This window comes from Lepidochelys olivacea, assembly GCF_965140295.1.
Source record: "Lepidochelys olivacea isolate rLepOli2 genome assembly, chromosome: 2".
In the NCBI taxonomy this organism is placed as follows: Eukaryota; Metazoa; Chordata; order Testudines; family Cheloniidae; genus Lepidochelys; species Lepidochelys olivacea.
Genome location: NC_140412.1, coordinates 43,541,937 through 43,569,188, shown reverse-complemented (window position 1 = coordinate 43,569,188; position 27,252 = coordinate 43,541,937). Strand labels below are relative to the sequence as shown.

The following is a 27,252-nucleotide window of genomic DNA, read 5'->3' as shown; positions in this document are numbered from 1 at the left end:
AATATAAAGCCTTCTCAAACTGCAGACATTGTACTGAGCCAGCCACCAAAGGAGCTAATTGTGCAATTTATGTACTTGCGCTACTTATGGGCACTTGAGTCCCATCAATAGTACTGTCTCAGTTCGGAAAAAGGGTGGGCAGTAGAGTTTTCCCCACAGTGCAACACATTTGTAGGGCTAGAGTGTCAATACTAGGTGAGAGGCGCTAGGCTCACTAGGACAGAGTTACTTTGACTCAGTTCTGTGCACTGCAATGTGGATGCCAGAGCCCCAGGTTCAAGCACGGGTCAGCAAATCCTTAACCTAGGTCAGTGGTTCTCAAACTGTGGGTCGCATAGGGCGGTGGGCCTCAGGGTTTTGCTTTGGCCCCTCATCCTGGACCGTGGGGCTTGGGCGGGCTCAGGCTTCAGACCCCCTCCTGGAGTCACGTCGTAATTTTTGTTATCAGAAGGGGATCGTGATGCAATGAGGTTTTGAGAATCCCTGACCTAGGTTTAAAATGTAATGTAGATGCTCAAGCCTGGGGCTCCCTGACATGGGTCAGCTGATTCGAGTCCCACTAACCCTAGGGTTAATTGCTGTGTAGACATAGCCTTAGAGCCTTAGCCTCTCAACAGAATGTCCATGTGTTTGCCTCCTTAAGTCTGGGCTCCATTAAATTTAGCCTAGCAGATTATTATAGCTTCCATCAGGATAGATTGATCTAAATTGCCTAATGGTTATGTAAATAATTTTTAATCTTGTGTTCCATTCATACTTATTTTCCTTATTTTTGTTCTTACTGATTGTTATAACCATTAAAACATGTCAATTTACAACCAAATGCAGATTTTACACTAAATTTGGTACTATCTATACACATCTATTTAAACACTTAGAGTTTAGCATATATTTATTGAGATTCTTAATTTTTTACTTTTTAATTATGATAGAAAATGGTGATGAACACATTTACTTGATGGGGTTTTTTTACTGTAAATTTGTGTCAAGCTGCATGTGGATGGAAACTGAAATTCAAAAAATAATCAAAAACAAAAAGAAAAGGAGGACTTGTGGCACCTTGGAGACTAACAAATTTATTTGAGCATAAGCTTTTCATTCCACACAGAGATGGACTACAAGCCATCAGGAACAGAACCAGAACAGCAAATCTGGTGAGGAATGCATCTGATGAAGTGAGCTGTAGCTCACGAAACTTATGCTCAAATAAATTTGTTAGTCTCTAAGGTGCCACAAGTCATCATCCTTTTCTTTTTGCGGCTACAGACTAACATGGCTGCTACTCTAAAAACTAATCAAAAACAGTATTTTAAGATTTTATTTATTAGTTGAATTAAACTACCTTAAATGGCTGGATACATAAGGAAAAAAACATATCAAAACATAGTTTGCATTTAAAACTTAACTGATTTACTGAAGTATTAATTTAGTTAAGGCTATGATTTTTGGCATAGACACTTTTAGTAAATTTCACAGCAAAGGTGCAGGGGAAAAATAAGTCATGTGAAAGTTCAGCAAATAATACAGTTTCTTCTTTGAGTAATGTCTGTGTGTGAGCTCCACTTCAGGTACGTGTGTGTGTCTCAAGCCCTGAGAAGAGATTTTCTATTAGCACCATCTGTCCCACGCATGCACTCTGTACAACTTTATGCCGTGCTCCAAGAGTATATAGTTCTTTTTGGGTGAACTGTCCTGAGTTCCTTCTCTACTGCCTCTGCCTGAGACGGAGCTCTAGTTTGTCCACCTTATGCGTGCCTCAGCATGCTTTGTAGTTGTTTAGTGTTTGTTTGTTGTTAGTATAGAATTAGATAGATAGTTGAGGTTTCGGTTTTTCCTCTTCACCTTTGTCTCCCCCAACTTTTTTTCCAGGGAGCTTATTTCGCCTGGTTGGGCATGCCTGGCTTGCCAGGTTTCAAATGCAGCCTCTCTTGTTGGGAGGCTATCCCAATCAGTGATGGCCAATCTAAATGTATCGGTTGCTTGGGAGAGTGCCAGATCGCCCCAGAGTATAACTTCTGCCTGGCTCTAAAATCTAGAGGTCCGAAGAATCAGGAGACCAACCTGAAGCTGTTGATAATGGATCACTCCCTTCAATCCATTTCAGAGTCCATCCCTTTACCCCGAAAATACATCTGTCTCCAGACAGATCGTGTACACCTTCAACTTCAACTAAGGTCTTGCCTAAGAAGGGGAAGATCTCTGAGGGTGCAGGAAAGGCTCCAAAGAGGAACTCGGTCTACCCCCACAAGGAGCCAGCTCCCAAGAAGTCCCGATCTCCTGCGAACAAGGTCTGTGGTGTCAGAGTCCTTGGCTTTTTGACTTGGTACCATGGAGACAAAAGACTCTTCCTCTGATATCATAAGAATGGCAATACTGGGTCAGACCAAAGATCCATCTAGTACAGTAGCCTGTTTTCCGACGGTGGCCAATGCCAGGTGCTCCAGAGGGAATAAGCAGAACAGGTAATCATCAAGTGATCCATCCACTCTTGCCCATTCCTAGCCTCTGTTTGCCAGAAGATGGGGACACCATACCTGACCATCCTGGCTAATAACCATTGATGGACCTATCCTCCATGAACTTTTCTAGTTTTTTTTAATCCTGTTATGGTCTTGGTCTTCACAACGTCCTCTAGCAAGGAGTTCCATAGGTTGACTGTGTTGTGTGAAAAAATACTTCCTTTTGTTTGTTTTTAAACCTGCTGCCTATTAATTTCATTTGGTGACCCCTAGTTCTTGTGTTATGAGAAGGAGTAAATAACATTTCCTTATTTACTTTCTCCACACCAGTCATGACTTTATAGACCTCAATCATATCCCCCTTAGTCGTCTCTTTTCCAAGCTGAAAAGTCCCAGTCTTATTAATCTCTACTCATATATCAGCCGTTCCATACCCCTTATCATTTTTGTTACCCTTTTCTGAAACTTTTCCAATTCCAGTATATCTCTTTTGAGATGGGGCAACCACATCTGCATGCAGTATTCAAGATGTGGGCATACCATGGATTTATATAGAGGCAATATGATATTTTCTGTCCTATTATCTTTCCCTTTCTTAATGATTCCTAACATTGTTAGCTTTTTTGACTGCCGCTGCACATCGAGTGGATGTTTTCAGAGAACTATCCACAATGACTCCAAGATCTTTCTTGAGTAGTATCTGTAATTTAGACCCCATCATTTTATATCTACAGTTGAGATTGTTTTCCAGTGTGCATTACTTTACATTTATCAACACAGAATTTCATCAGCCATTTTGTTGCCCAGTCACCCAGTTTTGTGAGATCCTTTTGTAGCCCTTCACGGTCTGCCTGGGACTTAATTATCTTGAGTAGTTTTGTATCATCTGCAAATTTTGCCACCTCACTGTTTACCCGTTTTTCCAACAGATCATCTATGAATATGTTGAATAGGACTGGTCTCAGTACAGACCAATGGGGGACACCACTATTTACCTCTCTCCATTTTGAAAACTGACCATTTATTCCTACCCTTTGTTTCCTATCTTTTAACCAGTTACCAATCCATGAGAGGACCTTCCCTCTTATCCCATGACAGCTTACTTTGCTTAAGAGCCTTTGGTGAGGGACCTTGTCTAAGGCTTCCTGAAAATCTGAGTACACTATATCCACTGAATCCCCCTTGTGCATATGCTTGTTAACCCCCTCAAAGAATTCTAGCAGATTGGTGAGGCATGATTTTCCTTTATAAAAACCATATTGACTATCAGTGGAGTAGAGAGATCCTAGAGTACTTTGGAGAAACACAGCAGTGAAAGGTCCCCAGTACCATCCATTTTGAGATTGGCGCAGTCTGTTTCAGATTTATCAATAGTGCCTTCCCATTTGGCTTAGCCGAAACACGCAGCTTTAGCCCTGGCGTCTATGCGCTCCAAACCAGTGATACTGCCCAAGTCAGCTTTTCCATTGGTACCACAGGAATGCCATTTCTCCAGGAACGTGTCAGTGTTAAATGAGCTGGTGTGGGTACTGAAGGACTCTTGGTAATGAGATCCCAGTCTCTGAATTACCAGTCCTTCCCGGTACTGCAAGATTCTCCACCCTTTTCTACTGGTTGCCCCCACTGGAAGACATTGAGAAGGATGAAGGAAACATTCAATCAGTCTCCTCCTTATCAGTGCAGGTTCCTCTCCGCATGATTACAGGAACCCACACTTTGACAAAGACCCTTACCCACATCTGGGATGGCTGGATCAGACCTGGGTACCACCCCCTCTCCTGTATAGGCCTCCCCAATGGCCATAACGGGGTTCTTGGGTGGCTTGTCAGCAGCAATCTGCTAGACATCTGGCTGCAATGCACCAGGAAACTAGGGTCTCCTCCACCAAACCCCCAACACCAGAAGACCTTTGAGGACCAGGAGGCTAGGGTGGACAAAGAGACTACCCTCAAACCCTTATTTCATCTCCAGACAACACAATCATGCCGCCTCCACCACTGAGAGCTGACGATTTTCTCCATTTACAGGGCCTTGTGAAGAGAGGTGGCTGACACCCTCCAGCTACCTTTTTAGGAGGTTAAAGAATCACATCACAAGTTCCTAGACATTTTGCAGTCCATGACACCCAAGTGGGTAGTGCTACCTGTTAATGAAGTGTTCTTGGATCCAGCATATACTGTGTGGCAAACTCCTGCCACCAACTTGTAAATGGGCAGATTAACAAATACTATGATCTCCCCAGGGACTCAGTATTTGTGTTCTCCCAGCCTTTTCCTAAATCCCTGCTTGGGGATACTGTAAGTGAGCAGGGTAGACAGCATTACTCCAGGTCTACTCCTTATGACAAGGACCAGAAAAGATTAGACGTTTTGTGAATGGAAGGCCTAGTCGTCCTCCAGGTTCAGATTGTAAACTATCAGGCCGTCATGGTCAAGTATGACTACATCAATTGCAACAAGTTTGCATCCTTTAACCATGGCCTGGAAATGCCCCTGTGGAAGATGTTCAGTAAAGACTCAGTTTTTAGCCAGAACCCCTCTCCAGGTGCCCTTGGATGACATAGACACTGCTGTGAGCTCCATTTCCAAAGCAGTTGTCATGCCCAGGGCATCATGGTTCCAGTTCTTGGGATTCCCAGGATATGGGTAAGGACCTCCCATTTTTGATGGTCAGAAGCTCTTCTTGGGAACTGTAGACGAGTCCCTGCACATACTATGCCTTGGTCCAGGCCATCAGATCTAATGTGGCACTTGGTTCAGCAGTACTGTCTTCAGTCTTGGACTCGATTCCAAAGTTCCCTTCCTGTGAGGATACTACTTGAGTCACCTGAAGTGGAGCACCCATAGGGATGCTACTTGAAGAAGAAAAGGTTACTCGCTTTGTGCAGTAACCGTTGTTCAAGATGTTTGTCCCTATGGGTGCTCCACTACCCACCTTCCTTCCCCTCTGCTTTGGACTGTTCTTTTTAGTCATTTTGGATAGAGAAGGGACAGAGGGCAGTTTGCCCACACAGCCCTGTGTGCCCTCAAAGCACAGCCTGAGGTTGCATAGAGCGCGTGCATGGGCCAAACAGACACTGCTATCAAGGGCTCAAGAGGCACATGCACAATTGAAGTGGAGCACCCATAGGGGGACACACATCAAAGGACTACAGTTACTGCACACGGTGAGTAACTTTATTTTGCTACGTTAACGTATACAAGAGTATAGTGGGGGTGCTCTGACACCATAATGGCAGCTCCTGGCCTGCGGGGGTGGGTCTGGCTCCCTGCTGTGCACATTGTGACCAATCACATGGGGTTGCTGCACCCCTCCATCTCTAGAGGGGTGGATGGGGGGCAAACCTGAGTGGTGCTGTGACCTTGTGCTCCAGATCACCACACCACCACTCTGTTTAGGGGCCTAATCAAATCTGTTTTTACAACTATTTTCAAGATTTCATTCAAATTCAAGATATCTGTGACCACTATGATAAAATTGTATCTGTAATTGTAGTTAGTGGATTCACTGTTTCTGGTCACCATAGGGCAGATTTTCAAAGATATTCAAATGCCTAAAATACCCACCTAGTAGAATTTTCAAAAGTGCCTAAACAGCTGGGGTGCTTAAACTGCTTGGACACTTTTTTGAAAATTCCACTGGGTGTGTATCTGTATTTTTAGTTGCATAAATACCCTTGGAAATCTGCCCCCCTCTCCCCCTGTCCTTCATGTTTTTAGAATTAGATCTGACCGTCTCCCATCTGGGTTTTTCTTCATTGTAAAGAATAAAAATAATATACTTAATGCAGTACTTGACATTATGACACATTTATAAATAGGGGCCTACCAAATTCATGTCCATTTTGGTCAATTTCACGGTCAGAGGATTTTTAAAATTGTAAATGTCATTGTCATAAATATAAAGGGAAGGGTAAACCCCTTTGAAATCCCTCCTGGCCAGGGGAAAGCTCCTCTCACCTGTAAAGGATTAAGAAGCTAAAGGTAACCTCGCTGGCCCCTGACCAAAATGACCAATGAGGAGACAAGATACTTTCAAAAGCTGGGAGGAGGCAGAGGAACAAAGGGTCGGTGTGTCTGTCTATATGCTGGTTTCTGCCGGGGATAGACCAGGAATGGAGTCTTAGAACTTTTAGTAAGTAATCTAGCTAGGTATGTGTTAGATTATGATTTCTTTAAATGGCTGAGAAAAGAACTGTGCTGAATAGAATAACTATTTCTGTCTGTGTATCTTTTTTGTAACTTAAGGTTTTGCCTAGAGGGGTTCTCTGTTTTGAATCTAATTACCCTGTAAGGTATCTACCATCCTGATTTTACAGGGGGGATTTCTTTATTTCTATTTACTTCTATTTTTATTAAAAGTCATCTTGTAAGAAAACTGAATGCTTTTTCATTGTTCTCAGATCCAAGGGTCTGGGTCTGTAGTCACCTATGCAAATTGGTGAGGCTTTTTACCAAACCTTGTCCAGGAAGTGGGGTGCAAGGTTTTGGGAAGTATTTTGGGGGGAAAGACGTGTCCAAACAGCTCTTCCCCAGTAACCAGTATTAGTTTGGTGGTGGTAGCGGCCAATCCAAGGACAAAGGGTAGAATATTTTGTACCTTGGGGAAGTTTTGACCTAAGCTGGTAAAGATAAGCTTAGGATGTTTTTCATGCAGGTCCCCACATCTGTAGCCTAGAGTTCAGAGTGGGGGAGGAACCTTGACAGTCATGATTTCAGCTATTTAAATCTGAAATGTCAGTTTTGTAATTGTAGGGGTCCTGACCTAAAAAAAAGGTTGTGGAGGGTGAGGGGGTGTTGCAAGGTTATTGTAGGTTGTAGAGTAACAGCCGTGTTAGTCTGTATTCGCAAAAAGAAAAGGAAGCTCATGCTCAAATAAATTGGTTAGTCTCTAAGGTGCCACAACTACTCCTTTTCTTATTGTAGGTTGTGGTACTGCTACCCTTACTTCTGCGCTGCTGGTGGGGGGGGCACTGCCTTCAGAGCTGGGCAGCTGGAGAGTGGTGGCTGTTGTCCAGGAACGCAGCTCTGAAGGCAGAGTCACTGCCAGCAACAGCACAGAAGTAAAGATGGCATGTTATGGTATTGTCACCCTTACTTCTGCGCTGCTGCCTGCATAGCTGGGCTCTGTCAGTAGCCACCGCTCTCTGGCCACCCAGCTCTGAAGGCAACGCAGATGTAAGGGTGACAACACCACAACCCCCCTAAAATAACTTTCTGACCTTTGCAACTCCCTTTTGGGTCAGGACCCCCAATTTGAGAAACACTGGTCTCCCCTGTGAAATCTGTATAGTATAGGGTAAAAGCCTAGACAAGACTAGATTTCATGGGGGGAGACCAGATTTCCCAGTCCGTGAAGTGTTTTTCATGGTTGGTAGGGCCCTATTTATAAAGCTGGCGTTCATCTCAAAAGTTAAATATGGTGTTCTTCACGATTACACTGTAATTAAAAAGCTGCACCCTTTAACGCATTCAAAATATTAATGCAGCACATTTTTGAATAATATTTTAATAGCTTATAGTACATTTAGGCTTTAGTTGTCACACATAGATTTATTTAAAAAATTGAATTTAATGAAACTAACAATAAAATCTAAGTATAAAAACTTTTATTTATTTTTATATATATAGACAACAATTTTTATCCACCCTGGCTTCCATGGTGTACTCTAAAACTGTTTCTCAACAACAAGTCTATGGACTGGTGCTGGTCCCTGAGATCTCCCTGATAGTTTAGGAAGGCAGCAAGCTGTTTCCTGGTATAAAAAAGGTTGAGAAACACTGCTCTAGAAGATGAGCCAGAAATTCTTGTGTCAGAATTTGGCAGGTATTCTTGTTATGGAGAAGGTTCTTTAGTCTTCAGTCACTGTCATGGAACGTCCTTGTGAAATTAAATCCCTGTATCTGACTTAGATTTGGTCTTCCTCTATTTCTCTGTCTCGTTCATCTGAAAACCATTGTAATGTTTGTGACTAGTATGTTAGGGAGTGGTTGGGGACCATGTGTCAGTTGCTGTTGACAGTTAGAGATCAGTACTTTGCCATGACCCCCTGGAGGTAAAAGAATAGCCCCCACTCCCTTCCTTCTGATTAGGGTGACCAGATGTCCCAATTTTGGGGTCTTTTTCTTATATAGGCTCCTATCTACCCTCCACCCCCTGTCCTGATTTTTCGCATTTGCTGTCTAGTCACCCTACTTCTGATAAGCAGCTCTGGAAGCCAGCTGGGCTCATGAGTTTTGGGATCATAACCAAGTAGTTGATTTTAGTTATAGATGGGAGAGGGCAGGTAAAGAGAGGTGATAATGGCTGGACCATAATAAATGTTTAAAGGCTATAGCCCACTGGAGATTAGGTCTGTGTACCTTCTAAGGTATAACTCATCCCTGGGCCAGGAATTTCATTCTGTGAGGTCTCAAGGAGTCTTTGTAAAACAAATAATCAGGGTATGGCAGATAAATGTGTCTTGCTGGAAAATACTAGTTCTTCGAGTGATGGTCCCTACATAGATTCCAAATGTGGATGCACATGTGTGCTATGCGCCGGAGACAGAAGATTTCATAGCTGTGGCCTTTGACCTGCACACATCATGCATTGCCTCATGCTCCTGTCTGAGATTATAATGGGGCCCCTTTTACCACCACAAAGCTGGAGTCAGAATCCCTGGTTCCTTCGCACTCTTAGTCTCGCTGTAGTTAATTTTGTTTTGTTTTGTTTTCCTGTTGTTAGTGTTAGTAATTAGGTTAGTTTGGTTATTGGAGTTTTTCCCCCAGTTTGGGAGATGACCTCTCCTGGGGATTATGTCCAGTTGTAACAACTGTGCCTCGTGCCCGTGCTCCTTCTCTGTGAGCAGTGAGCACCAATTTGGCTTGTACTGCCTTGGCAAGGCCCACGTTGTCACCCACTCTATCATCTGCCAATCATTCCCGCCTCAAATGCGTGAGGCTAGAGAATTTTGCCTCTGGAAGTTCTTAATGGAGCAAGCCATGTGCCTGAATGGCCGTCACCAAGACCCTCCCCATCCTGTCCACTTCTCAGGCGCCAGATCTGATGGTACTGAAGAAGTTGGACAAGCGCTGCCATGAGACTAAGAAGTATGGCCCAGGGCATAAGGGCAGGTCCCTGTCCAGGACTGCTCACAAATACAGCGTTGCCTCCCCAAGTTGTACCAGGTCCGGAGACAAGTTGCGTATAGACAAGGGTGCCCAGCACTCAAGCTGCCCTGGATGGAGCATAAGGAGAAGCACAAACAGAATCTACTGGTGCAAGCTCCATCTCTGAGCCCAGCACTGGTGTGCCTGCTGCCTGGAGCACCTGGACTCTTGATCGCTCCTTGATGAGGGCCATGTGGTGGCCAAGGTGGGTCTTCAGTCCTCCATGAACGCAGCTTACTTGGCCTCCTGCTCACTTGCTACTCGAGCAGTGTTGCAATCCTGAATGCAGTCCTCTGGGCTCCCCAAATAGGTCCAGATCACTATAGAGGACCTGCTCTTTGATGCCCAAAAACTACTCAGCTACTCAGCTTCTAGGCTACTCAGTCTTCCCTAACCTGGACAACTGGCTCCTCGTTGAGCGCTACTGCTAAACCCTCCTCTTTGCCATCCACACCATCCATGCTCTCCTCACCTCTCTTGGCATTTGTATTAACGAAGAGAAATCGGTCCTCGTACTTATCCAAACCATTGCCTTCATTGGAGCATGGCTGGACTCTGCTGCTGCATGTGTCTTCCTTCCAACAAATTGCTTCACAACCCTAATCACGGACCCCAGCCGTAAGCTCCAGACCACCATCCACCACTCTCTCCCCTTCTTGGCCATATAACGGCATGTACCTCAGTGACACTGCACACCTGCCCCCACATGCATTGCTTGCAAATCTGGCTCCTCTCCGTCTACCAACCAGACACAGACCAGCTAGACAACAAGGTCCTGATCCTATGGCAGGTGTTGGCATCCTTCACTGGTGGACCGACCCTTCCGAGGTCCTGATCAGTGCCCCCTTCACTCCTCCCACACCATGATCCACGATCACAACAGATGCCTCCCTTACAGGTTGGGGAGCTCACCTGAGGAACCACAAACCAATGGGAGCTGCAGGGGTGGCGCCTGCAGACAGAGACAGTGCACCTGCTTGCAGAGCTGCCTGCCCACGCCTCCACCAGGAGCAGCAGGGACAGGGAGCAGCCGGAGGTGAGTGTGGGGCCCCCCCATCCAGCTCCCTCCCATGCCCAAGCCCCCTGCTGGTCCCGCACTCCGTACACTATAAACCAGACTTTCAGTGCAGATCAGAAATGCCGGTTTATAGACTTTGCCAGTTGGTGAAGTGCTGGCTAAAAGAGCGTTTATTGTATAACCTCGGATGGGAGAACAAGGCAACTTACGACACCTGCAGGGTAATGGACACTACTATGAAACATTCTGGTGCATGCGTACCCACATTTGGAATCCAAATAGGTACAACATATCTTGAAGACCCTCCAGTTCCAGGTAAATAACCTCTTCAGTTTATCTTTAAAGAAAAGAATGTCTGTACAATTATTTACCATTTGTTTACTGGGTCAGATAACTTGCTAACAAGTGCTTAATGTAAACATCAGCATTTTGGAAGCTGTTGTAATTGTCTTGTGAATTCGTTCTCCATAGGTGATAAAAAGAATGATAAAGTGCTGTTCTTTGCTCAACTGCCACACCCAGGTAAGAGTGTATTCAGGTGCCACTTTAAATAAGGACTCATTTTAAAGAACTGTCCATTTTTATTTTAAGTCCAAACTCACTCTTTAAAAGAAAAAAATTAACAAAATAAATCTGGTTTTAAAAATGTAGAAGTTTTGTTTCCATAAACATTCCCTGACAGAGTTGGGAAACTAATCAAAATATTGTGATAATGCTTCAGAACCAGCCAATGAAATTTTAGATCTGAACTCACTTAGTCAGTACATTAGTTGAGTTCAGAAAGACTGCAAGCTTCTCATGTTTTTAATCTTAAAATATTCATTTCCTTGCAATCTCTCCCCCCACCCCCTTGAGTTTTAATGCCCAGTCTAGCAGCTGGGGAATGAAATGGGATTTGCATTATGGGGGGCACATCCTTGCCAGGGCTGGAGTCAGACTCTGCTCAACCTAACAGCCACACAGGGTAGTCTAGTCTAGAGATCAGTGGGGCTGAGCAGGAATTCTAACAGGGCTGCACTCAACAGTATCTGGATCCCTCTTGTGGAAAGAAAAAAAACTGTCCGCTAGAATGAACCCACCAGCCAAAGATTCCACCCTTTGAAAAAGTAAATTAGGATTAGCCAACTCTGCAAAGATCAATGGCATGTCACCCTCTGTCTCCTCCCCCACCCCTTCAGGTGAGTTCCTTTTACCCTTCCAAGCATTTTTTTAAAAATCTGCACCTAATCACCATCTCTTTTGGACCTACACCAAGCTATTGTCCTGGTGGGGTGGAATAGATGACTAAAAATAGAGAGTTGTTAGCAGGTCTGACTGACCTTTTCCCTCCTGCATCTGCTGGTATTACTCTGGCTTGAAAGGCTGTGTTATGCCCTTAATTGGAGCAAAGCCACTTCATAAAGCTTAATTTACTGTCCTTGCTTCTGCTATTTTGATTCATTCTGCAAACACTAAGTTTAGACTGAAAAGCCATTTACTATGAAAACTAGATGTAATTATTAAATTTCCCACATAGTGGAGAAACATTTGTCCAATATTACAGCATGAAAAGAGACAAACTTTAAGGAAATAAGTTAGTCTTTCTTCCTACAGGTAGCAATTTTATGCCAGTTCCTCAGAGAAGTAGACTATAAAACCGCATTTAAGGCACTGCAGGAACAAAACAGGTAAAAACATTTTTATGTTTAAAATTAAAATGCTGTACATATTCCATGAATTAATTGATATTCTCTTTCAGCCATGATGCTATGGATTCTTACTATGACTACATCTGGGATGTTACCATTTTGGAATACTTGACATGTATCCTTTCATTAGAAATAGTTAAAGCAAAAGCATCTTGTGGGGTCATGTTGAAAAACCAACAAAAAGCTTAAGTGTATTGACAGTTGAGTTGCTGTTAAATTTCATGCTAAACGCGTAGATATAAATAGGTTACTCTTGAGGCAATTCTGGGCCTAAAAATTATGCACACAATATTTTAAAATTTTGCAAAATTCTGCAACTTTTATTTGTCAATAAATAAATATGGCTCCAGCATGGCAGGGGGCCATACAGGCTACCTGCTGCATTGAGGTGGGAGATTACCCTGAAGCCCCCAGCTCCCTTGGTATGCTGTAGTGAGGCTGCACCTGACCCTGACACAGTGCAAGGAGGGGGTCTACCTGTGAAACACCCTGGGACCTGCCCACTCTGCCAGGGGTGGGGTGAGAGGTTTGTGTGGGGCAGTCTGGATGAAAAGGGCCTGGGGTGGGGAGTTCTGGCTGCAGGGGATCCAGGTGAAGGTGGTTGAGGCTCAATAGCAGAGTCTTGAGGGAGTGGGGGGTCCAGGTGTACGGTTTGTCAGGGTGGGATTCCCCTGCTGCTAGCCAGGCTCCCACTTTTCCATCCCCCTTCTCACTCCCCCATTCCACCTCCACTGCCTCTTCCCCTTACCTTGCCTGACTGTGGGCACTCTGCACAGAGAACAAGGCGCCTCCCAGCACACAGAAAGCACACAACTGGTGGTGGTCAGCCAATGTCAGTGGAGCTCAGATGCAGCCTCCTTCAGTTGGGCAGCTCTGTGCTTGCAGAAATGAGGGGAGACAGTGGCATGTAACCCTCTATGTACCCCCCCCCCATGCCTCATCTCTACTTGGAGGGGGGAATCCCCTAAAACACTACACCCATGGTTTCCCCCCTACATTGGGTTTCTTTATTTGGTTTGAAATACAGGGGCCATAAACCTTAAGCCCCTGTTCATCTTGGCCACCTCTACCCCCACCCAAGCACATGTGTAAGAGTAGGCAATCAATCAGTAATTCACTGGACATCAAGTCACTACCTGTCAACTGGAGCTACCCGAAGGATGCAAAATTGGCAACGGCATAGCACCACCTCCCTCCCCTTTTCATGACTAGCATGTACTTAATTTATTTGCTACAACAGAGAAGTCACGATCACTGTAAAAGTGCTTTTCTGCAGGCATACAAAGTCCCCTCAGGAGTAATAGGTGGTGGTGTCATATTGCCTTGGTCAGGGTCTAGGTCTGCTGGGGTTGAAAGGAGCATCTATACTACTACTTGCTGGCTCAGTGTGTATAGAGCTTTTGATGTGACTGGAACTTGGACACAAACTATTTTTCTACCCTGTTCTGTGACTTGCTCAGGACATACTATGCAAGTGTCTTGCATTTTAGATCACAGCTCATTTGTAGTGTTGCTGTATTACACATGAATACTTTCCTTGACTCTTGTTCAGATCTCCATCATAAGAGAGGAGAGACAGACAAGAGACAAATAGCAGTAAGTTAAAGAAGGGGAGGGGTTGGGTGGTAGGGATTTTTTAGCTTTGAATTACATCTTAACAGTTTTGTTCAGTCCTCTATGGCCTAGCTGAAACTATAAAGTTAATGCTTATTCCACAGTTCATATCAACATTCACCTTTTTATAAAGGTGAAATATACTTACTCTTTGGACTAAAGCAAAAACTGTCTTATTACTAATAACCTTATTGTTCACTTGTATCAGAAAAATTCTTGTTTTTTGTATTTCAAAGATTAAAGCTATTGGCCAGACTGAGCTTAATGCTAGCAATCCAGAAGAAGTATTGCAACTTGCTGCACAGAGACGAAAAAAGAAATTTCTTCAAGCAATGGCAAAACTTTACTTTTAAACATTCCTATAAATGCTGGTGTAGAGTGGAAAATATTTCACTTTATTTAACTCATGTGTTTGAGTATTTGAAATTTATACAATACGTATTTACAAGCATATTGTGTGGTTTTTTAAAATAGATGAAATATTACAATAAAACCCCTTATCTTACAAAATTATACAGAAGAGCTGGAATACTAACTTATGTAATGCTTTAAATCAATTTGAAGCAATGAATTCAAGCTTCAGCTAAGAAACTAGTAGAAAATGCAGAGTTTAATAGTTGATTAAAAATATGTGCATTGAATAAGCACAGCTCACACATTGCCATCAAGAGTCTTGCTTTGAGTTCTATAAAATTGTTTACTCTAGATTTCCTGAAGCATGTAATTGATCAAAAAGATGCTCCTTGCTGTTGTAGAACAGAAGCTAAGCATGGCAGGAGCAGAGGTAGTGAATAGAGGGGTGGTTAATGCTGTTTTAAACATTGATACCTGCACCGTATGGGGTATTAAAACACTGCTTCCACTTCGAGTGGCTGTAGACTTCTTGTAGTCAAGGTGTACCTCTTTCTAAAACCACTATAGTTCTAGCTAAGAGCTCTACATTTAAAAGGGGCCATGTTTAGCTCTTAATAGGTAGTAGAATATTTTCCCTTCAATTATTTTTCCAGTTAAATTACATCAGCAGCAACTTGTTACTTTTACCTGAGGTCAAACTTAGGACTTAAAACAAGTTCAGGTTAGCACCTCTTCAGCAGCCCTTCCCTAAAGCAATTTTAAAAGTAATCTGTCACTTTACTTAGGCCTTGTCTAGGCAGAGGCTTTAATCTAGCCCTACCCATATAAAGATGCTATTTTGGCCTTAGAAGCTCACCTGGGCTTCAAATGGTAATTCCCCTTGCACCAACATCAAGGTAGGTAGGCAAAACTACTAAATGCAGTCAGGTTAAATTTCCAACTTAAACATGGCCTTTGACTTTAGATATTGCAAGCACCATACAAACCAGGAAAAAGTGGTATTGGTACAGGTGACATCAGTTAGGGGGCTGCTTTTTTGTTGGTATAGTCAGCTTTTAAACCTGACTTCAACAAGAAAATAGTCACCATGCTATTAGGGAATTTGTACACTGTTGCTTTAACAAGCAACACATTGAACAAATATAGCTTTGTTTCTCCTGCTATCCTACAAGATGTTTTAAAACAAGTTTAAAAAATCCATAATGAAACCATTCATAATTTAAAGGTTGGTTAAATTAGTTAATATTCCTCCTGTAGTGGAGATTAAAAGCAGAAGGGACCAAATGATCTAGTCCAACCTCCTGTGTAACCTAGGGAGGGAAGGGGGTTGCATAACAATTCTTAAATCTGAAGTCTGCAAAAGGCAAAGCTATCCCTTACTCAGTTTGACATGTCTAACTGTTCTACAGGATGTTGAGAGGCAGAAAGTGTTCAAGGATTAGATTGAGTCTCTGCTTTAGAGTAGCTTTGTACTGAAACAATGTCCTGCTTTGGAGTTTCTACCACTGAGTGTTCATTGCATTTGTCTTGTCAGTGGTTTTCATATTTTCACTTTTTCTCTGTGCTTTTTGGGGGTGTTATTATTCCCCCGATACACCCTGGAGATAATTGTCCTGGTGCTGTTAGAGCTACTCCACAATTCACTTCATCCTATGTAAATTGAAAGAGAAAAAAACAAGCAATGTTAAAGTGGATTTCACTTTGCATTGTATTAGGGTTGTGCTTAGTTCTTTATTCAAGGCTCTATCTTCCATTGAGGTGCTACAGTTACTACTACAACATTTAAATATCCCACATATACTTTTGTCTAGTTTAAGTAGAATTTTCTCAAGGTAGTCCTTAACATGGGATTAGAAAGGAGAGAAAATGGATAGGAATTGAAGATAAATTCAGGTATTTCAAGTGCTTGAGCACCTCAAACTACACAGAGAGACTTGCTGGTCATTAGTGTATTCAAATAGTCAAGAGAGAGTCTCTTATTTTACAACTTCAGGTCCAAGTAAAATGGCATTCCAATTATGGTAGTAGTTTCCTTGTGCAAACATGGACTTATATCACCACCATGTCCTTAAGTGGTTGGCAGAGTGCTTTAATCTGCCTATGGCTGTGCTAGGACCATTTTACTGGAATACTAGATTTGGTGAGGCTGCATATTGTAGCAGTATAGTAAATTTCACTCACATGCACACACCTCCATTAGTGAAATAAGGTTGCATGTTTACTGGTATATAGTTTATCAATGGGACATCTGGCACAGTTGGGGTCAACAAAACTGCCTGTAGTAAACACCTGGCCCTACTGTCAACAGTACTTTAAAAAACATCAGTCAATACTGTTCCACAGATAACATTCTTAGCAACTCTACCTGCAGGTAGAGTGACAAGGTAGTATAGGCCTGTCCATACTACATATCTTAATGAAATGTGCCACATTATAGCCAGGTGTGACAAACAGTTATGGGCCCTAGCTGTTTTGCTCCTTCTAGAAGCCTAGTGTGACCTATGGTGGTCTTCCTGCTGCTAGTTCAGCATCCTTTTGCAGAGATAGGCATACTCCTTCACCATGTTTGTGTAAGCAGCCTAGCCAGTCATCCTTTCCCCAGCACATGACAGCCTTTGCTACATATATGGATGTGGAGTAACTGGCTGTTTAACAGAGGGGAAAATATGCATCAGGTCTGTAAAGTACCTGGAAGATACAGTGATACAACCAAGGTTTCATTGACTCTTCCCCAGCCAACCATGGTACTTGCCTCTAGTCAGCTAGACCAGTGGTTTTCAACCTGTGGTCTACAGACCCCTAGGAGTCCACCGACTAAGATTTTGAAATTTAAGGGTCTGCAAATGAAAAAAGGTTGAAAACCTATGAGCTAGACCAATGAGTATGTGGGCAGAGCCTTAGGAACTATACTATTTTCCACCTGTTTTAAGCTTAGGCATCCTACAAATCAGTGTTTGATATACAGACAAAAACACCAAAAAAAAAGCCATACCAACATGTCCAAGTAGTTTGTGTGGGTTTGGATATTATGTCTGTCTTCCACTGCAACCTTCTTAAAACTCTTCAATTTCACAGGGGCTTTTCTTGCCACCCTAACAAAAGGTACCATCCACTCTACACATTCTGAAATGCTCTCCCAATCTAAACCTAAGGAGAAAAATAAAATATCAGCTTTTAGGCATTGTGCAGGTAAACCTAGCTGCATATCCATCCCCTGCCCAGCATTCTAACATGGTAAATGAGAGGCTAAAATAGCTTGTTTCCACTTTCCTGTGCATATCTTTATTGATATAGTTACTAGCTGCAGGTTTAAAGTTACCTAGAGTGACTTGTTTGCATCCTGCCCTACCACTTAGGGGTCAAAGTCTTGTCATATAATCCCAGTGAATTAAGATAGCAAACATTTAGTTTTACTCAAGCCCCAAACCATACAAACAATAATCACACTCCTAAACATCCCCCCTCTCATAAGGCTTAAACTTTTTCACTGGCCTTCAGTAATAGACTAGATGTGGAATCAGCAACCCTGGACATGCTAAGAGCCACTGCTCTGTGCAGGTCTTTATAGAAGAGCATCACAGGGAAGGTACAAGATCCGATCAGTTTCATGCTCTTGCTCTTATTAGAGGGGTAGCAGAAAATGGGAAAGTAGTTAAAATCCAGTAGAAAAATCTGACAAAAAAAATGGAGGTGCTCCTGTGGTATTCCACTTTCCTCAGTATTTGGTATCTTAAGTGAGAGGTGCCAACCTACCCCTCTATATAAAGTTACATTAAGCTACTACTATGGGGAATAACCAGGGGCTCACAGCAGAAAGTAAGGGGAGTTCCTGGCCTAGAACATCTAATTATAAACTCCTATTTTTAATCATTTACTTTACAGCAGGCCTGACAGGAAAAATCTGATATTAGAGAAGGAAGAAATGTTTTGTGGTAGCCAATAGTCTCTACAAAAGTAACAAATTGGGACCCAAATACTCAGATGTATCAGTGCTGCAGCTTCTGATTAACTTCCTCTTTATCTATCAATATCACTGTATTAATCTCATGCACAGGGATAGGAATAATCAGACATCACTATATCAAAATAATCTTGCTACATTTTTCAAGTTATCCCCTTGCATGAAGATGAATCCCAATACTGACAAAGGCATGCTGTCTTGTGGGAGTCAACACAAATAAAACCCACATAACACACTCATGTAAGGTTAAGTCACCAAAACTCCAACTTTTTAACATTACCCAAAATTACTGTTTGTCCTTTCATATCATCAACCTATTTCTGCTATGTCCAGCCACTCCACTTCAGAATCCTTTGCTTCAAGAGGACAGGTTGATAGGAATCCCCACAAAAGTTTTTATCCTGGAGTGCTGTTGTCAGTCAAGAATGACTGATGATAAACAAATCACCTTCCCCAGAAAGAACAAGATACAGGCTACTGGAGCCAGATCATAAACTAATAGGGATTGCTGTTGAATTTTTAGTTTACAGAGCAGCAGCTACAGAAATAGCAGCAGACCAGGAGCAACAAAATATTTTGTTATGTTTCCAGATACTTCACCTCAGAGGCACAACAATTTTATGCTTCCAGTGGTTGTGACCCTAACATAGTATGGGGTGCAAGTGAATGAGGAACCTGAAAAATAAAATAGATCCAAAACTGAATCTATTTTAAATTGATCAAGTTGAGAAACACTTTTTTTTTTAAAGTAAAAAGCAGCAAGAAGCATGCTGTTAAAAGCAAGATAATTTTAATGACCTCAGGTTCAATTTTTAGAAAGTTTTGCAGTGCTCCAAGCATTTAAGGTGTGATATAGGAATGAACTGGAACCACTTAATTAGCTCTCATAGTAGTAGACCACATTACCTGAAGCTTTTTTAACAACCTCAGCTGAGGAATAGTGGCAGAGTGCAGCAGCAGCCAGTGTCCTATACTGGAAGTCCAGAGAACTGACATCTAGAATACATAGGTCTAAAAGCTGTGAAAACAACAGTAATGGTTACAAAGTTTCTTTTATGAGAGGGAGAGTCCCAGGCACATCATAGGACTAAACCACTAAAAGAGATACACTGTACAGGCACCATTTATTCCCCCCCCCACACACACACATAAAAATATTAGAACTTAAGACTAAGGGACCTTTCAGTAAACTGGTTTGTAACACAAGACAAAGGCCATGAAGTTGCACTGGTCTAACCAAATCACTCTGTTCTAAATTTTTCGATTGTCCAGAATCTACAGCTCTAGCTCAGTGTTTTGTTTTGGGGATTGGCCTCCTGACAGTTAACAGCCATCTGAATGACCAAGCATGAACATGGAAAGAGTCCATAATGATTCAATTATTTCAGTTTCAAAATTGTATAGATTTAAGGGGGGGGGGTTTCCTAGGTTCATATTCCCATCTAGTAACACTTATGCTTCTTATACTGCTGATAAAAATGTGCACAGAGATTAGTATGAAAAAACACTTTGAGCACTAAACCAAACTCAGTTCCTTCTTTCTTTCTTTCCCAAATAGAGAACGTACATTATTTTGATTTTTTTTATTTATATGTGAAGCAACTTAACACATACATCCATTCACACCTTTAAAATCCTTTGCCACCCATCAAGCACTACCTTGTGTAATACTCTAGTCCTGTCCACCCTGTGATCAAAGCTTACCAGCAAGTGTATTGAAACAGTTATAGCATGGTTTCCTTAATGAGTGTTGGCCCCACTTCCATAACTAGGCTATAAAACCATCCGATGGACACTGGAACCCTACTAACAAAAGCTTAGCAAGGGTGGGGGAGCGGGGAGAGAGATAGAAGCGTGTGCTGTTGGGCATTTTTGCTCCTAGAGGCTTAGATTGTTGGCATTACATCGAGTGACCTTATTGCACTTTTTATTTTTTTAATTAAAATAGTCACCAACCTTCAGGGAACCACTTAGATATTATCATATAAAACTCTGCCTTGTTCCTTTAACAGTAGGTAAGGTATTTTTATAAATCTTATTTTACAGCATATACACTTCTGCCTAGGTCACCAACAGTAGCATGTTAAGCAGCGTGCACTGACTGAAACTACCTACCTGTGCTATTTGAATGAATTTTTCCTGAGAATACTGAGGTAGCAGCACTTTTGGAACATCTTTCAAAGCATCCACTTGGAGATAAAGATTGAGCCAGGAAATGATTGTCACTGGGCACAGTTCCCATTTTAAAGCCTACAGATAGAAAATTATATATATTTATTTCATGTTTTTAATAAGAACTTAAGTGCATAGCACCTCCTTCCATCCCTCCCCCCCAATTATTTATATATAAAAAACAAAAACACCAACCAACCAACCTCTCTACCCCCACCATCTTACCCAGTCTCCTTTCCCCATTTTCAACTCCACTTAGGTCAGCCAGACCTTCTATCATGCACTTATGTGCTGGAATCACATGCAAGATCCCCTACGATTTCAAGTACACATGTGCTCTGGAAATAACTTCTGACTTTTAGAAATAAGAGCTGGAACAAGCCTGGATTTCAACAACAGCCAGAACATCTTTCCCACCCTTTTCCCCCCACCTTCTCCAAAAGATGCCTCACAAATACTGAGCAAGTGTCCTCATGCAGGAGATGCACATAAGAGCTAGGGAGGCAAATCATACATTCCCAAGATGTGCCATGGCCTTGGAACTGGAACTACAGTAGCTGCAGCCTAGCACAGATAATTTAGTTTTGGAGGACTCAGGATAAAAACCAAAAAATTCCAAAGTTCTCAGCAGAACAAGATTACCATTTTCCACCCAACTCTTCTGGGAACCTTAGCATGGAGGCATTCCACCTGGCAGACAGCCCAAAGCCGGGGACCCTGGAAGCCCCAACTGCAGGGCAGTCTACCTGGCTGGCTGCTAAGGAGCCATAAGTCAGGATTCCAGGTTACTGGTCAACCTGCCAGGTGGTCTGTAGAGGAGTCTGGCAGGTAACCAGGTTTCAAAGCCTGCCTGGTTTCTGGCAGAATTTCATCAAAAGGTAGGGCAGAACAATTAGATTTTGATGAAAAATGTTTCAATAAAATCTTCCAACAGGTTCTAATACAGTCTTTTTGACTATTTGTATGGTCTATTTCAGAAGTTCCTCTCCACCCCCAGCCTGCCATCCTCCAGCCAGGCCTATTGAGGGGGGGTGGGAAGGAGAAGCCACCTTCCATTACATAAAGTTCTTGGGGGCCGACCCTTTCTTTGCAGAAAACAAAAAGTAGGACTTAGGTGGCAAAGAGGGGCCCTTAAAGTAGACCTCCACCCTAAAGGAGGTCAGCCTAGGAGATTCTGAAAAATTAAATTTTTCAGAAAGTTAGAAGTGAGGTACTACTTTTTGCCTACGGATGGGGAAAAGGGCACCAAGAGAGCAGTCATTAAATATAACAAGATGCTAAAATGAAAGGCTTTACTGGGCTATCACTCAACCAGCTAGTCAAAATAGTAAGACTGTTACATTACCTTTAATACAATGAGCTCCATTCTTATAATATCATCTTCGCTACAAGCGCCATCTGTGACATAAGCAAACTCTTGTAGTTTAGGAGCATATATCTCCTTTAAAAAAAAAAATTCAAGATCAGAAGGGTTTTTGTATCCTGCAAGAATGCAAATGAACTGCAGAAGACAGCTGTGACTCTTTATATAGATTTATACACAGAACCATTTTATCAACTCAATTGAAATAGCTGTACTTCAGCTATTTCCTATGATAATACAAATAGCATAAGCCTTTCATACTTTAGATGTCCACAAACAGTGAGCTAGAAACTTGTAGTGCACAACCATTGAATAGTAATAGAGCAGACATTATGTATTCCACAGGCCATCATAGACTTTATTAGAACCAATTTTATGGATGGGGAGCAATGTTGACCAAAACAGAATTATTTCTTGCTTATATCACCTTCAGAGTCGAGGCTCTTCACCTGCTCCGACGATTCTGAGACCCCCAGTGAAACAACACAACACCATTTACCATACCACTCCTTGAAGACATCTATATACCAATAGCTATATTAAATCTTAGTAGATGCAGTTTATACCAGCAAGAGTACTTTTACCAGTATAGCTGCATCTATACTAGGGCTTTTGCCAGTATAAAAAAAGTTTGTTTTTTAAAACCAGGTTTAAAGAAACATCAATTTGAAATCTTATTTCAACAGTTCAGTAGTTTCAGGTCCTATGCCTGTCCCTCTGATCACCTACCAATTTCTGTGGTTTTGAAAAAAGAAAAAGCCCCTCTTTAAAATGTTTCTGTCCCCTACTGCTGTGTAGAAGACCACAGAGGAAACTGATGGACTTTTGGATTATGCATGGGAAACAGAAACGGACTACACACAGAAGGCTAAAAGATCCAAAAAGTTAAAGAAAATTTCTCTAATCACAGGTGTTCCTTGTAAGAATACCAGGTTAACAAATTATCTGAATCTCTTTTTATGTTGATCATTTCCCTTCAAGAAGCAGTTAAGATATTCCAACCCTAAAAAAAAACATGCATATAGCCACTTACCTCAAGTTTGGAGGCAATGAATAATGAGGTAATTCCTATTAGCTGAAGCATATTTTTATTGATATTCTTTTGTGTCAACATGAATCTATCAAAAAAATCTTGAGCTAGGTAGAAGGTTTCTCTGTGAAGCATATATACTTCACATACCTAAGACCAAAAAAAAAAAAAAAAGTAAAGTTTTCTGTTCTACAGTGTGATGCATTTCTCCACCCCACCCCACCCCCGCAAGTATAAATGTTAGTAAACCTGTTTTAATGGTAAAATACAATTTTGTCCTTAATGTGAACAAAGATAGTCATGTTTCCAAATTTGTTAGTTTGTGGTGGTTTGCTTGGGGGTGGGGAGGGGGGAAAATCTGTTCAACACCCAGGGTTAAGCACAACCTGCTAGCAAGTTTTCAAATATGATACACAAGGTCTTGGCTTTGAAGTTGTTTGCAGAGAAATTTAGTAGGTGTGGTTTTTTTGGGTTTTTTTTTTTTAAATTAACATGTAATCTTAAGGGGGAAATGGCTGGCTTAATATCTGCCTGAAGTTAAGAGGAGAAATGCAGAATCCTAAATAAGATTGAGTTTTTTGGTGGATTTAGCCTTTTTTTACAATTCATTTTAAGGCAAAACAGGCATACAACTAACATCAGTTTAGTTTCATCTTGTTTCCATTTTAATTTAAAAACTAGATGAAACTAAACTGATGTTAGTTGTATGCCTGTTTTGCCTTAAAATGAATTGTAAAAAAAGGCTAAATCCACCAAAAAACTCAATCTTATTTAGGATTCTGCATTTCTCCTCTTAACTTCAGGCAGATATTAAGCCAGCCATTTCCCCCTTAAGATTACATGTTACCTAATTTAAAAAAAAAACAAAAAAACCACATCTACTAAATTTCTCTGCAAACAACTTCATGCCTCCTGAATTACTGTTTCAGGTGGTTTTGAATTGTTCCACCTATAATTAGTTTCAACTGAGTGCAAAGTCAGTACTTAATTTAAATATCAATGTCACTAGATATTTCATAGTGGAAGGGGCTAAAAATCTGAAATGGTCTGGTTTGTGGGTTTCCCATTCTAATGTTGGGGGGGGGGGGGGGAAGAGAAGTTACCAGTTGGGTCAAATACTGTTTAGTCTAGACTAGGGTAAAAGGTGTGGTATTAGCTAGCTAATACATAACATCATACCTTTAATTCCTATGCTAGATAAGGCCTTAAACAAAAGGTAGGGGACAAATCCATCCTGAAGCAAGTGGATGCAATTCCTATAGAATTACTTGTGTCAAATTCAGTAGTGACACTCAGTGTGGTGTTAAGTTACACATCAGGAGGGAAGTGACACAAAGGCTGTGTCTGCACTGAGCAGCTTACAGCGGCACAGCTATGCCCCTAAGCCGTGCCACTGTAAGACATGCAGTGTAGCTGCTCTCCTGCCAGCAAAATAAAACGACCCCCAACAAGGGGTGGTAGCTTTTTCAGTAGGTGAGCGTCTCCCACGGACAGTGCTGTCCTCATCAGTGCTTTTTCCAATCGGTAAAGCTTTTGTCAGTTGAGGTGTATTTTTTTCCTACACCTGAGCAACAAAAGTTTTACTGACAAAAGTGCAGCGTAGACATAGCCAAAGTAGGACATGCAGTTTTAACATTCACTGGATATACAAAACAAGCTTGCATGTAGAAACCGAAAGGAGCAATGTAGTTACTTTTCCTGATACATTAAAGATGAACTAGAGCAATCCTCCTTTCTGTACCTCAATCTGTAAACTATTCATTGGCACTGTCCACAAGGGTTTAGTTTACACTAGCCCTCTTCACCCACCCTCTAAAGTTTCCCACCACTGCCAACAATGATGGTGGGAGCATGAGAGTAAGATGCACCATGCTGACTACTTGTGACATACAGCGCTGCTCTGAGCTACTTAAGAGCGATCAGTTGCATTTTCATTCAAATTGGATGAACTCATAACAGGTTTCAGAGTAACAGCCGTGTTAGTCTGTATTTGCAAAAAGAAAAGGAGTACTTGTGGCACCTTTATGCTCAAATAAATTTGTTAATCTCTAAGGTGCCACAAGTCCTCCTTTTCTTTTTTCATAACTAATAGCGGTCTCTAGAAGATGACAATGAGCCAAATTTAGAGGTGTTGAATATATTAACATATTGGAAGTAAATGGTGAGCTCTTGTAGTTTGCATCACTTTGATAATAGTCTGGTAAATTTTAGGGGAAAAAATTACAGCCTGTGTAGTTCCATTGCCAATAGCAATAATGGGAGTTCTAATGTAAATAAGGCATTGGTGGCCACCAGCATTAACAACTACTTGTGTGGAGCACATTTGATGTCATGAAATTTACCATGTTTCACAATCTCTCTCAGATCCAGTGGAGCAACAGTTAGACATCCCTAAAACCAGAGGGTATTATAATACAAGAGCTGTGTTCTTCAACCATTTCCAAAACAAATCCAGTCTCAAATAGTTTTGAATATGGTTTGGCTGTCAATGGGAGAGCATCAAACTGTTTTGAACAGTTATCAAGCTAGCCATTGCCCCTTTAAGGTACTGCACAAGCAAACTTGTGAAATCTTTTGAGCAAAATTTGACCCACCCCCATTTACACACAAATCTATTTTAAAAGGGGAGTTGTGTTTGGAACACTAAATATAAACATCAGGAGAAACAGCTATAAACACTGATCTTTTCTGTACCATACACAGGGCCTTAGCCATGTCCCCAAAACTATTCAGCTATTAGATTGTCCCAAGCTTTGGGGATATGATTAAGGTCCCATATATAATCATGCTATAACCATTTCAGTTTACAACCATGCTGAAGCAGGATTCTCCACAACTAGAGATGGGCAGATAATTTTTCAGTTCAGCTGCAGGTTTGTTTGGGTTTTGCGTGGGGGGGGGGATTCAGCTATAACAATCTGAAATTTCTGGTGAATGGGGGGCGGGGGAGAAAGACCATTTAGGTTCTCTTCCGGAACTGGAATTTGAACCTAGTTATCCCACATCCCAGGTGAGTGCCTTAACAACTGAGCTAAGCGTTATATGGGGAGCACGAGCACCACCTTCTCTGGCCATTTTGTGAGCAGTCAAAACTATTCATGTCAAATTTACAAAAAGTTCATAGAACTGCATTTTTCATTTAAAAAAAAAAAAAAGATTTAAGGCAATACACTCATTCCATTCTACCCACAATACTGATGCATTAAAAAGGGCCAAAAAGAAGGAATACTACTCCCTGCTCTATTTTAGAGGTCAGCATGGTCAACTTTGTTTCAAAATGTGTTTGTCATTTATGTCTACACGATCACAGATATTAGCACTTTACGTAAAGTCTGCTTTTATACTGATCTATTTTACAGCCATAGCACAATATAAAGTAATTCAAAATATACCTCCAAAAGCCAGTCCAGGAGTATTGACCTCATGTGTGGTTGCAAGTTAGAATGTAGCGATGTAAAATGTTTGCAGTGAGCATATTTGTTCTCCTTCTTCAGGATATTGAGCCAGACGTCTTTGGAATTTCCCCAGCTATGGAATAAAGTCATATGAAGTTTTGAGGTCTCTTTACAAAAAGATACAAATGTTTATCTTATTGTGTTATATTTTAAGTTAATTTTTCAATAGTTACCTGTTTATATGCAATCAGAAAAAATATTTTGGTAAAAAAAATATTTTAAAAGTTAGACAACTACAGGCATACTTTGTTCTGAAATCCCAGAAGTAGCCTATCAATCACCAAACCCAAAATATATCTGAATAACCCAACGTTCAAGTACACACACATGCAAGTCACCACTTAGAGCACAGTTGCTTATTTTGCCAGTCCATTTGGTCATACAGTTCAGATTTGATCCATTTGAAAACTGGGCTTCCCAAATAGATAAAAGACTACTTAAGACACCCGCCACAACCAAAAAAAGAAAACCACCCCACACCCTTCAACCTGATTTAGTGCTAGAAGCCAGACCAAACTACTGGTGTTAAGAATTCATTATTCTCTCCCTTCCTGTTTCCTACATCATTTTTGTATCATTTTAACTTGGCATTATTATAGTGTTTTGGGGTTTTTTGGTATGTGTTTTTTAAAGTACACATCTCACCATGTAGTCACTAATGGCTCGTCCACCCTGAAAAAGTGATCGGCATAGGTAAGTTTCCTAGGGTGTGAAAAATCCACACCCCCGACAGACAGTTAAGCTGACATAACCCCTGGTATAGACAGTGCTAGGTCAAAAAATTTTCCATTGATCTAGCTAGTGCCTCTCACGAGGTGGATTACCACAGTGATACTACAGCAATAGGAGGTGTTCTAAGTGCCTACACTGAAGCGTTTTAAGCATAAACATAGCCTCAGAAAGTGCTCCAAAACATGAATCACATGTTGACTGATGTATTGTCGTCTTCATCAGTCCTCACTCAGACTATCAGTTTCAGTGTCTGCT

General features: G+C 41.6%; 2 protein-coding genes across 6 annotated transcripts in view; one reads left to right on the top strand and one right to left on the bottom strand.

Annotated features, from left to right (window-relative positions):
- INTS8 (integrator complex subunit 8) overlaps positions 1-14,798 on the top strand; it is a 76,523-nt gene extending 61,725 nt beyond the window's left edge. The window contains exons 23-27 of the mRNA XM_084619863.1: positions 11,100-11,150; positions 12,222-12,295; positions 12,367-12,431; positions 13,869-13,912; positions 14,167-14,798. Coding sequence (XP_084475989.1) covers positions 11,100-11,150; positions 12,222-12,295; positions 12,367-12,431; positions 13,869-13,912; positions 14,167-14,283 — 351 coding nt within the window. The 3' untranslated portion in view covers positions 14,284-14,798. The remainder of the gene's footprint in view (positions 1-11,099; positions 11,151-12,221; positions 12,296-12,366; positions 12,432-13,868; positions 13,913-14,166) is intronic.
- Positions 14,799-14,936: 138 nt separating this feature from the next.
- The window catches only part of CCNE2 (cyclin E2), a gene marked incomplete at its 5' end in the record, with an annotated part of 84,121 nt that continues 71,805 nt past the window's right edge, over positions 14,937-27,252 (bottom strand). For all 5 annotated transcript variants that reach the window (XM_084619867.1, XM_084619864.1, XM_084619865.1 and 2 more), the window contains 7 exons: positions 14,937-15,934; positions 17,277-17,431; positions 19,152-19,263; positions 20,361-20,495; positions 21,763-21,858; positions 22,814-22,960; positions 26,203-26,338. In XM_084619867.1, the coding sequence (XP_084475993.1) occupies positions 15,833-15,934; positions 17,277-17,431; positions 19,152-19,263; positions 20,361-20,495; positions 21,763-21,858; positions 22,814-22,960; positions 26,203-26,338 (883 nt within the window). In that variant the 3' untranslated portion in view covers positions 14,937-15,832. The remainder of the gene's footprint in view (positions 15,935-17,276; positions 17,432-19,151; positions 19,264-20,360; positions 20,496-21,762; positions 21,859-22,813; positions 22,961-26,202; positions 26,339-27,252) is intronic.